Source organism: Triticum dicoccoides, chromosome 6B, assembly GCF_002162155.2.
Source record: "Triticum dicoccoides isolate Atlit2015 ecotype Zavitan chromosome 6B, WEW_v2.0, whole genome shotgun sequence".
NCBI classification, from domain to species: Eukaryota; Viridiplantae; Streptophyta; class Magnoliopsida; order Poales; family Poaceae; genus Triticum; species Triticum dicoccoides.
The window spans coordinates 362,415,096-362,427,267 of record NC_041391.1 but is presented as its reverse complement, the minus strand read 5'-3'; the positions used below and the strand labels follow the sequence as shown (position 1 = coordinate 362,427,267).

The following is a 12,172-nucleotide window of genomic DNA, read 5'->3' as shown; positions in this document are numbered from 1 at the left end:
TCTCAGTATTTCATCACAGCCTGAAGTTACACTCGAAATTCTATGGGATGCAAGATTGACTCCGCTTTCCATGTCAGTCAACTGAAAAAGCACCTTGGTCCTAAAGCAGTACCTAATGCTACTCTTCCACTGCTAAACCCTGATGGCACAATGCTCACTGAACCTGAAGAATTGCTGGACAGAAAATTAATTCCCAGAATACGTGGGAACATCAGCATTCCTGTGGTGCTGTCTCTAATCAAATGGAAGAATATGTCAGCAGACATGGCTGCCTGGGAGGACTCTACCTTCACACAGAAAATTTTCCCTGCATTTCATCCTTTGGACAAGTCTGATCTCGCCACTAGGGCCTTATCGGGCCCTAACCTGAAGAATGAGACACTCGTTCACATTCAGTTAACTGTTGCGTTGTACTGATTCGCTGGAGATTCAGAGACAGCTGTGCATCGCCAATCCAATGGACCTCGGTACTTACCGCTTTGCGCCAAGAAGAGCTCGTAGCCGACTTGTTCTGCGACTGGACGGTCCTTATTCACTCAAGGGTTGTGGTTCACTTTCCGGCAAAGCCCACCTGCTTCCTTTCTAGTTTTCTGCTTTCCTCTCTTAAGTTGTAATGGCTATAAAGCCTCGGATCCTTATGGAAGAGTGCATCTGCGATCAGACAGTCGTTATTCACTCAAAGGTCGCTGTTCACTTTCTGGCAGTGCTCACCTGCTCCCTTTGTACTTTTCTGCTTTTCTCTCCTTATGGAAGAGGGCATCTCTATGTAAATTGGTTGAAACCCTAGCCTCCGTTTTCCGGCTGGGCCTAATACGAGTATCTGGTGGCGGTGCAAACCGTAGCTTCTCTCCCTCAAACTCTGCTACTTTTCATTTCATTTATGAGAAATAGCGCTGTTCTTAGTTTCAATTAGTCGGGGCCTAACATCCTGGTTGTGCTGTACCTCCGGCCGCCCACATCTGCAGGCCTGCTCACCTGGTGCCCCATGCCTGGCTCTCTGTATTGCTGCAAGTGCCTTGCTTGCTTGGCTTCCTGTTGCCCCACGTGTTGCTCTCCGCCTTCTAGCTTGCTTTGCTGCCTGCTGCCCTGCATCTTGCTTTCCTCAACAGCTGCTCACATTGCTAGGTACTCTGTGCGGGTGCTTGTCCCAGGGTAGATTTGCTTACTCAATTAAAAAAAATATGTTGCCGTCATCGGGCATAGTATCTCTCTTGCTGTCCGGTGGCGTTCTCCATGTGTGGACTTCCATCGCTCGCTCTCGTCGCTGGTGGCACTCTCCGCGTGTGGCCATCCATTGCACACGCTCCTCGCCTGTTGTGCTGTCTGCACATGCTCTCCTCCGAGAGCCAGTTGCTCGCCAGTCGTTGCCTTCGTCCGATCATTCCCGCCTCCGCAGCCGGCTTCCCGTCGCCCGCTGCTGGTCTTCATATGCCAGACCAGTCCGATGGCTTTTTGAGCGGTGGTCGTTTCACCGGCACCGTCTCGCACATACACCTTCTGTCGGTGTTGGGGCTCATCCGCTAGTTGCAGTTCTCCGCTGCTCTCCCTCCTCCGCAGCCTCTCCTGCAGACATGATGGCTCCTGTATCATTGTCTCGTGTCTGCTTCATAGCTTCTAGCTTTCTATTTTCCACTGCGTCCAGCAAGTCCATTGCTCTTCTGTGTTTCTCATGTCATGTGAGTCCACCAAACCTTTATCTGCCGGCCTCTTTTCTGGCCCTTTTTGTACAACTTTTGTGGCCTTTCTGGTCATTGTTGTTTTCTATAGGATTTTCGTGGCCTCCTGATATAGGGCCAAGCCCTTGCTAGTGATCTTTCATGAATTGGAGGGGGGAACTTCGAAGAACACGAAGAACACGAGCAAGAACGTGGAGAAATCACAAGAGGAACACTCAAGAACAACTCCAGTCACACGTCCACTAGACTCACATCCACATAAGATCCACAAGGTACATGAACAACAAAGGGAAACAAGGATACATGGTGAGGTTCATCCCAAATCCCGTGGGGAGATGAGATCTTGAATCCAAAATGGATCTTCCCTAGATAGGGGTCTTGATACCTACTAGGGGTCTTCTCACATGGAGGCCTTGATCTCCATGGGAGAGGCGGTAGATATAAGCAAAGCTCTCTAGATTTGAGTACTTTGCTAACCCTAACAAGAAGAAGGCGAAGGTCTATTTATAGTCTAGGCGAAGTGGGGGGGTGAGAGAGGGAGGTTACATGGCCCTTTGGCCGCGGCTGTGTAGGCGCCGGATGTCCGGCCCGACTTGGGGCGCGGGATGTCCAAGGCTGGGCCGGATGTTTGGCCGGGTGGTGGCCCATCTTCGTAGCTTATGGACTCCTCTGGCCGGATTTCAGGGGCGGTGCCGGATGCCCGGCGGTTCGGTGGACACCGGATGTCCGGGGTGTCGGCCGGATCCGGCCGCTGTAGAGTCGGCTGGCGCCCGTTTGTTCTGGTCTTCCACTGTTCGGTGGCGCCGGATATCCGGGCTTCGGCCGTATGTCCGGCCGATGTAGCTTCGTGGTGACTCCACTTGAGGCACTTCTTGTTACATATCCGTGGTGGCTTGTCCTATGCTCTGAGCTCCTCCATGGTCGTGCCCTTGGTTCATATGCACACATAGTGTCTTTGTCTTAGGTAGCAACCATGTTTCGCTTGAATGGAAAGGGGAAGCACTTAGGAGTGAGTTCACCTTATGTCCAATGGCACATGCTCGAGCTCTTGTTGTAGGTCCACTTGGGGCTTGGGGAGTAGTTGAACTGTACATGGGATGACCGTAGGATGCTCCGCATCACCTCCTTTTGCATTGCTTGTGCAATGATCTTTGCAACATTCTTCTTCTATCCCTCTTTTGCTTGACTCAACAGGTTTTTCAAGATTCCATGCTACCATGACACTCTCAAGACGTGGATTTTGGATCTCCATTTTCTGTAGTGTTACACTTCTTCAAATGCAATGCTTTTGGACACGGTTTGCATTTGAGGGGGGGTGTTAAGAGGTATTAATATTGGTCTAGGTGTCCGTTATGTAGTTGCATTAGTTTAGATTTCCTTCCTTGTACTCCAAGTTCATTGTAATATATATTTGCCCCTTGGGCTATGCAATACATCCAAGTTGCTCCTCTAACACTCTGCAACAGCATTGACATGTGATAGCCATTTTAGCACAGTGTGAAGGATCAACTCAATAATCCAAACAATCTGAAACCTGATTTACTGAGAAATCACTGCAAATTAAGATTCTTTTCAGTTGTGTTTGATGGAATTCCAAAAAAGTGTTTGCTCCATTGAGTTCAGAATATCTAATATAAAGCCACACCCCCAGTTTGTTCTTACGGGACTTATTTTACAAATCTCAGCTATTTTATGAATTTTGTTGGGTTCATCTCTATAGCCCTTCGCGCACACATTGTATGTCTACTTTATGCAGTTTTGTTTCCATTTTTTGGCATGTAAAATAACATTCCTTTTGTTCAGGAATTGATTGAGCAGCTCAGCAAGGGTGAATTACCAAAAGATGAATATAACTGCATGAACGACCCTAGTCCCAGTTTCCATGTTGTACCTACCACTACCAGTACCTCAGTCCACACAAGCCCAGCTCACTCGATGAGATCTAGGAGGACTGGTGGATCATGGGCTAGGCCTCGTGGTTCTGATGATGGTTATTCAAGGTCAGTGGTGGATACTGCCCAGTACAGTATTTCCAGAATTATCTAGAACAATGATACCTGTGGTTTTCTCCATGTATGGGCCACTGTTTATGTTGCCGTGAATAGCCAGGAGTTCTCTTTATCTATCTGCACCGGCTGTAGAGTTTAAAGATGCCTCTTGGGCATTGATATCACTAAATAATGTCTGCCATTGTGAAAAATTCACATGCAACTAGTAAGGTGTCTGAAATAGTCAAAAATGCACATCCGATCCCTGTACCTCCATAAAAGGGAGAACTGGGCGGCAGTCAGTTGGTTAGAGCACGTGCCCTTGTTCTAGGGGTAGCCTCCGCAGGGTGCCTCATTTCTACCTAAACAACATACAGTTATGGGACGAAACTTCGCCTGTAACCAGATTTTTTACCTCCATAAAGGGAGTATCGAGGTGACTACGTCCCTGTACTTCCAAAAGTCGGACTTAAATCCTTGTGCCAGTAAATATATGGCCCTTAGGTTCTTCTAGCCAGTGAACATATACATTTTGATTTATATGCTTTTCAGTTTTTGACAATTAAAATCCTGTTTGAAAGTAGCAGGTAATGTTGTATGTAATTATCAGCATGCATTGCGGACTTGACATTTCTTTGCAGTGATTCTGTATTGAAGCATGCATCGAGTGATTTCCAAAAGCATGGCCAGCGTATATTTGTTTTTGTCATTGGTGGTGCTACTCGATCAGAGGTTTGTTCAGTATGTTGAACACCCACAGTTCACTAAGGCCATACTAATATGCATGCTGTAACCAATAATATGCCTTTTCCAGTTACGCGCTGCACACAAGCTTTCATCGAAGCTGAAGCGTGAGGTCATCCTTGGTTCGTCCAGCCTTGATGATCCACCCCAGTTCATCACAGTAAGTAGTTTCTATTGTTGTTTATCTCGTGTTGAATATGCAATGGCCTAGCAGGTTTGATCAAGTATATTGTTTGCAGAAACTGAAGATGATGTCCGCCGAAGAGCTAACACTGGACGATCTTCACATATAAAAAGCACTATTATGCACATGTACTTCGGGGCTCCATCAGGAATTCTCCTTTATTTTGGTATTTTCTTTGTGATCGTTTGGTTTGTTACACACTAGTTGCATCAAAACCACAGGCTATCAATACGTTAAGCTGCATAATATTCATTCTGTAAGGAGCGACTTCCCAAAACCCGCTACTCATAATTGAATGAATGTACATAACAGTCGCCAGAAACTGTAACTATGTGAGTTTTATTTATTTGGCTGACGGTTCATTTTTCTCTCTAGTGGACGAGAAAGTATTCTCTGTTTGAGTATCAAGTAATGTGCAATGCGTACCTGATCTATCTATTTCTTTGGGTAAATTTGGGTTTATTCAATAAATGCCACTGCAATTTTTGCCAAATCGAGAAATGCCACTGGAACTTTCATATGCTTCTTTGTTGATATAGCCATTTGAACCCATGTTTTGTCAAATAGATCGCCCATATACATCCTTTATTTTTATGTGGACAGTGGGTGCTCCTGCCCCATTTGGTATCAGCCGAGGTCAGCTCAGCCCGATCGCCTTCTTCCTCACTTCATCGTGACAGGGCGCTGCTCCCGTTGCTTCATACTTACTGGACAAGGAACTGCAATGATGATCAGTATGGGAGAGAGTGATTTGAGAAGGTCAATTTTATTTGATTCCAACAAGTATTTCTGGACGGAGGGAGTATAATAAGGCAATTATTTAGTGGAAACACTGAGGCTAATGCGCGGTCGCTTTCCGACAGGAAGGAGCTTTCCGACAGGGGGTTAGGTGTATCATCAGGCTCAGACCGTCCTAGCAGCGCTCATGCCGCGCTGTCGCCCGGCCCGTGTTGCATTGCAGGTTGCAGCTGATGTTCTCCGGCGTAGCAGTAGAACGGGGAGCTGATGTTCTCTGGTGGTCACTGAGGCGGAGCAGCATCTGACGGAGGCCGCGCGTACTCAAGCAAGGGGTTGACGGAGGGGACTGTGTCACGGCGTCCGCCGTCCTCGTCGCGCTCGTGATCTTTCTCCTGCCCTAGCATGGGGCGTGAGAGGCCTTTCCGGTGGAGGGGACTGTGCGGCGGCGCGGCAAAACCCGGAAATAATCACAATGTTGCTCAAGTTGTAGCTCCTCCGCGTCCCCGGTTAATCCATTTAGTACCTACTGCACGTATGAGCATGGCATGGCATGTCTATTTGACATTGGCGAGTATGAATCGGCTTAGGGTAGGCTACTACATAGAGATGAGCGATTAGATTTGCTTGCCTGGAGTACGTATGATGGCGTACCACTACCACCGTGAGTTGTACTATTTCCCGGCGCGCACCAGCGTCTCAATGCCGGTGGCAGTGGTCGGGTCCTGGCCGCCAGTCTAGAAATTGATGTTCTCTTCCATGCCGGTGAGCCGAGGCTAGTCGGCTTCACCAACGCGTTGGGCTCGATCAGTCGGTGCCGCCTGATTGACAGCCGACGAACTTGGGGCTTGCCTGCTCCCGCCTCCGTGCTCCCGTCCTTCCTTCCTACGGCGCCAATAAAATCTCCTCTCGTTGCCAAAACAAATCGCGTACAACTCTGTATTCCTTTTGTTCTCCATACCCGCATACGTATCACATCAGCTCAGTCCGTCCTAGCAGCGCTTATGCCGCGCTGCCGTCCGGCCCGTGTTGCATTGCAGGTTGCAGCTGATGTTCTCCGGCGTAGCAGCAGAACGGGGAGCTAAGTGCACCGGTGGTGGTCACTGAGGCGGAGCAGCGTCTGACGGAGGCCGCGCGTACTCAAGCAGGGGGGCGATGGAGGGGACTGTGTCACAGCGTCCGCCGTCCTCGTCACGCTCGTGATCTTTCTCCTGCCCTAGCATGGGGCGTGAGAGGCCTTTCCAGTGGAGGGGACTGTGCGGCGGCGCGGCAAAACCCGGAAATAATCACGATGCTGCTCAAGTCGTAGCTCCTCCGCGTCCCCGGTTAATCCATTTAGTACCTACTGCACGTATGGGCATGGCATGGCATGTCTATTTGACATTGGCGAGTATGAATCGGCTTAGGGTAGGCTACTACATAGAGATGAGCGAATAGATTTGCTTGCCTGGAGTACGTATGATGGCGTACCACTACCACCGTGAGTTGTACTACTTCCCGGCGTGCACCAGCGTCTCAATGCCGGTGGCAGTGGTTGGGTCCTGGCCGCTAGTCTAGAAATTGATGTTCTCTTCCATGCCGGTGAGCCGAGGCTAGTCGGCTTCACCAACGCGTTGGGCTCGATCAGTCGGTGCCGCCTGATTGACGGCCGACGAACTTGGGGCTTGCCTGCTCCCGCCTCCGTGCTCCCGTCCTCCCATCCTACGGCGCCAATAAATTCTCCTCTCGTTGCCAAAACAAATCGCGTACAACTCTGTATTCCTTCTGTTCTCCATACCCGCATACGTATCTCATCAGCTCAGTCCGTGCTAGCAGCGCTCATGCCGCGCTGCCGTCCGGCCCGTGTTGCATTGCAGGTTGCAGCTGATGTTCTCCGGCGTAGCAGTAGAACGGGGAGCTGAGTGCACCGGTGGTGGTCACTGAGGCGGAGCAGCGTCTGACGGAGGCCGCGCGTACTCAAGCAGGGGGTCGATGGAGGGGACTGTGTCACGGCGTCCGCCGTCCTCGTCGCGCTCGTGATCTTTCTCCTGCCCTAGCATGGGGCGTGAGAGGCCTTTCCGGTGGAGGGGACTGTGCGGCGGCGCGGCAAAACCCGGAAATAATCACGATGCTGCTCAAGTCGTAGCTCCTCCGCGTCCTCGGTTAATCCATTTAGTACCTACTGCACGTATGGGCATGGCATGGCATGTCTATTTGACATTGGCGAGTATGAATCGGCTTATGGTAGGCTACTACATAGAGATGAGTGAATAGATTTGCTTGCCTGGAGTACGTATGATGGCGTACCACTACCACCGTGAGTTGTACTACTTCCCGGCGCGCACCAGCGTCTCAATGCCGGTGGCAGTGGTCGGGTCCTGGCCGCTAGTATAGAAATTGATGTTCTCTTCCATGCCGGTGAGCCGAGGCTAGTCGGCTTCACCAACGCGTTGGGCTCGATCAGTCGGTGCCGCCTGATTGACGGCCGACGAACTTGGGGCTTGCCTGCTCCCGCCTCCGTGCTCCCGTCCTCCCATCCTACGGCGCCAATAAATTCTCCTGTCGTTGCCAAAACAAATCGCGTACAACTCTGCATTCCTTCTGTTCTCCATACCCGCATACGTATCTCATCAGCTCAGTCCGTCCTAGCAGCGCTCATGCCGCGCTGCCGTCCGGCCCGTGTTGCATTGCAGGTTGCAGCTGATGTTCTCCGGCGTAGCAGCAGAACGGGGAGCTGAGTGCACCGGTGGTGGTCACTGAGGCGGAGCAGCGTCTGACGGAGGCCGCGCGTACTCAAGCAGGGGGTCGATGGAGGGGACTGTGTCACGGCGTCTGCCGTCCTCGTCGCGCTCGTGATCTTTCTCCTGCCCTAGCATGGGGCGTGAGAGGCCTTTCCGGTGGAGGGGACTGTGCGGCGGCGCGACAAAACCCGGAAATAATCACGATGCTGCTCAAGTCAGAGCTCCTCCGCGTCCCTGGTTAATCCATTTAGTACCTACTGCACGGATGGGCATGGCATGTCTATTTGACATTGGCGAGTATGAATCGGCTTAGGGTAGGCTACTACATAGAGATGAGCGAATAGATTTGCTTGCCTGGAGAACGTATGATGGCGTACCACTACCACCGTGAGTTGTACTACTTCCCGGAGCGCACCAGCGTCTCAATGCCGGTGGCAGTGGTCGGGTCCTGGCCGCCAGTCTAGAAATTGATGTTCTCTTCCATGCCGGTGAGCCGAGGCTAGTCAGCTTCACCAATGCGTTGGGCTCGATCTGTCGGTGCAGCCTGATTGACGGCCGACGAACTTGGGGCTTGCCTGCTCCTGCCTCCGTGCTCCCCTCTTTCCATCCTACGGCGCCAATAAATTCTCCTCTCGTTGCCAAAACAAATCGCGTACAACTCCGTATTGCTTCTGTTCTCCGTACCCGCATACGTATCTCATCAGGCTCAGTCCATCCTAGCCGCGCTCATGCCGTGCTGCCGTCCAGCCCGTGTTGCATTGCAGGTTGCAGCTGATGTTCTCCGGCGTAGCAGCAGAACGGGGAGCTGAGTGCGCCGGTGGTGGTCACTGAGGCGGAGCAGCGTCTGACGGAGGCCGCGCGTACTCAAGCAGGGGGTCGATGGAGGGGACTATGTCACATCGTCCGCCGTCCTCGTCGTGCTCGTGATCTTCCTCCTGCCCTAGAATGGGGCGTGAGAGGCCTTTCCGGTGGAGGGGACTGTGCGGCGGCGCGGCAAAATCCGGAAATAATCACGATGCTGCTCAAGTTGTAGCTCCTCCGCGTCCCCGGTTAATCCATTTAGTACCTACTGCACGTATGGGCATGGCATGGCATGTCTATTTGACATTGGCGAGTATGAGTCGGCTTAGGGTAGGCTACTACATAGAGATGAGCGATTAGATTTGCTTGCCTGGAGTACGTATGATGACGTACCACTACCACCGTGAGTTGTACTACTTCCCGGCGCGCACCAGCGTCTCAATGCCGGTGGCAGTGGTCAGGTCCTGGCCGCCAGTCTAGAAATTGATGTTCTCTTCCATGCCGGTGAGCCTAGGCTAGTCGGCTTCACCAACGCGCTGGGCTCGATCTGTCGGTGCCGCCTGATTGACGACCGACGAACTTGGGGCTTGCCTGCTCCCGCCTGCGTGCTCCCGTCCTCCCATCCTATGGCGCCAATAAACTCTCCTCTCATTGCCAAAACAAATCGCGTACAACTCCGTATTGCTTCTATTCTCCATACCCGCATACGCTCAGTCCGTCCTAGCAGCGCTCATGCCGCGCTGCCGTCCGGCCCGTGTTGCATTGCAGGTTGCAGCTGATGTTCTCCGGCATAGCAGCAGAACGGGGAGCTAAGTGCGCCGGTGGTGGTCACTGAGGCGGAGTAGCGTCTGACGGAGGCCGCGCGTACTCAAGCAGGGGGTCGATGGAGGGGACTGTGTCACGGCGTCCGCCGTCCTCGTCGCGCTCGTGATCTTTCTCCTGCCCTAGCATGGGGCGTGAGAGGCCTTTCTGGTGGAGGGGACTGTGCGGCGGCGCGGCAAAACCTGGAAATAATCACGATGCTGCTCAAGTTGTAGCTCCTTCGCGTCCCCGGTTAATCCATTTAGTACCTACAACACGTATGGGCATGGCATGGCATGTCTATTTGACATTGGCGAGTATGAACCGGCTTAGGGTAGGCTACTACATAGAGATGAGCGATTAGATTTGCTTGCCTGGAGTACGTATGATGGCGTACCACTACCACCGTGAGTTGTACTACTTCCCGGCATGCACGAGCGTCTCAATCCCGGTGGTAGTGGTCGGGTCCTGGCCGCCAGTCTAGAAATTGATGTTCTCTTCCATGTCGGTGAGCCGAGGCTAGTCGGCTTCACCAACGCGTTGGGCTCGATCTGTCGGTGCCGCCTGATTGACGGCCGACGAACTTGGGGCTTGCCTGCTCCCGTCTCCGTGCTCCCGTCCTCCCATCCTACGGCGCCAATAAATTCTCCTCTCATTGCCAAAACAAATCGCGTACAACTCCGTATTGCTTATGTTCTCCATACCCGCATACGTATCTCATCAGACTCAGTCTGAACTAGCAGCACTCATGCCGCACTGCCGTCTGACCCCTGTTGCATTGCAGGTTGCAACTGATGTTCTCCGGCGTAGCAGCAGAATTGGGAGCTGAGTGCGCCGGTGGTGCTCACAGAGGCTGAACAACGTCTGAGGGAGGCAGCGCGTACTCAAGCAGGGGGGTCAATGGAGGGGACTGTACCACGGCGTCCGCCGTCCTCGTCGCGATCGTGATCTTTCTCCTGCCCTAGAATGGGGCGTGAGAGGCCTTTCCGGTGGACGGGACTGTGCGGCAGCGCGGCAAAACCCGGAAATAATCACGATGCTGCTCAAGTTGTAGCTCCTCTGCGTCCTCGGTTAATCCATTTAGTACCTACAACACGTATGGGCATGGCATGGCATGTCTATTTGACATTGGCGAGTATGAATCGGCTTAGGGTAGGCTACTACATAGAGATGAGCGATTAGATTTGCTTGCCTGGAGTACGTTTGATGGCGTACCACTACCACCGTGAGTTGTACTACTTCCCCGCGCGCACCAGCGTCTCAATGCCGGTAGCAGTGGTCGGGTCCTGTCCGCCAGTCTAGAAATTGATGTTCTCTTCCATGTCGGTGAGCCGAGGCTAGTCGGCTTCACCAGCGCGTTGGGCTCGGTCTGTCGGTCCCGCCTGATTGACGGCCGACGAACTTGGGGCTTGCCTGCTCCCTCCTCCGTGCTCCCGTCCTCCCATCCTACGGCGCGAACAAATTCTCCTCCCGTTGCCAAAACAAATCGCGTACAACTCCGTATTGCTTCTGTTGTCCATACCCGCATACGTATCTCATCATGCTCAGTCCGTCCTAGGAGCGCTCATGCTGCGTTGCCGTCCGGCCCGTGTTGCATTGCAGGTTGCAGCTGATGTTCTCCGGCGTAGCAGCAGAACGGGGAGCTGAGTGCACCGGTGGTGCTCACAGAGGCGGAGCAGCGTCTGACGGAGGCCGCACGTACTCAACCAGGGGGTCGATGGAGGGGATTGTGTCACGGCGTCCGCCGTCCTCATCGCGCTCGTGATCTTTCTCCTGCCCTAGCATGGGGCTTGAGAGGCCTTTCCGGTGGAGGGGACTGTGCGGCGGCGCGGCAAAACCCAGAAATAATCATGATGCTGCTCAAGTTGTAGCTCCTCCGCGTCCCCGGTTAATCCATTTAGTACCTGCTGCACGTATGGGCATGGCATGGCATGTCTATTTGACATTGGCGAGTATGAATCGGCTTAGGGTAGGCTACTACATAGAGATGAGGGATTAGATTTGCTTGCCTGGAGTACGTATGATGGCGTACCACTACCACCGTGAGTTGTACTACTTCCCGGCGCGCACCAGCGTCTCAATGCCGGTGGCAGTGGTCGGGTCCTAGCCGCTGGTCTAGAAATTGATGTTCTCTTCCATGCCAGTGAGCCGAGGCTAGACGGCTTCACCAACGCGTTGGGCTCGATCTGTCAGTGCCGCCTGATTGACGGCCGACGAACTTGGGGCTTTCCTGCTCCCGCCTCCGTGCTCCCGTCCTCCCATCCTACGGCGCCAATAAATTCTCCTCTCGTTGCCAAAAACAAATCGCGTACAACTCCGTATTGCTTCTATTCTCCATACCCGCATACGTATCTCATCAGGCCCAGTCCGTCCTAGCAGCGCTCATGCCACGCTGCCGTCCAGCCCGTGTTGCATTGCAGGTTGCAGCTGATGTTCTCCAGCGTAGCAGTAGAACGGGGAGCTGAGTGCGCCGGTGGTGGTCACTGAGGCAGAGCAGCGTCTGACTGAGGCCGCACGTACTCA

General features: G+C 52.8%; 1 protein-coding gene across 4 annotated transcripts in view; it reads left to right on the top strand.

Moving 5' to 3' along the window:
- LOC119322140 (probable protein transport Sec1a) overlaps nt 1-4,966 on the top strand; it is an 89,505-nt gene extending 84,539 nt beyond the window's left edge. For all 4 annotated transcript variants that reach the window (XM_037595638.1, XM_037595636.1, XM_037595635.1 and 1 more), the window contains 4 exons: nt 3,480-3,676; nt 4,306-4,396; nt 4,479-4,568; nt 4,648-4,966. In XM_037595638.1, coding sequence (XP_037451535.1) covers nt 3,480-3,676; nt 4,306-4,396; nt 4,479-4,568; nt 4,648-4,701 — 432 coding nt within the window. In that variant the 3' untranslated portion in view covers nt 4,702-4,966. The remainder of the gene's footprint in view (nt 1-3,479; nt 3,677-4,305; nt 4,397-4,478; nt 4,569-4,647) is intronic.
- Nucleotides 4,967-12,172: the final 7,206 nt, after the last annotated feature.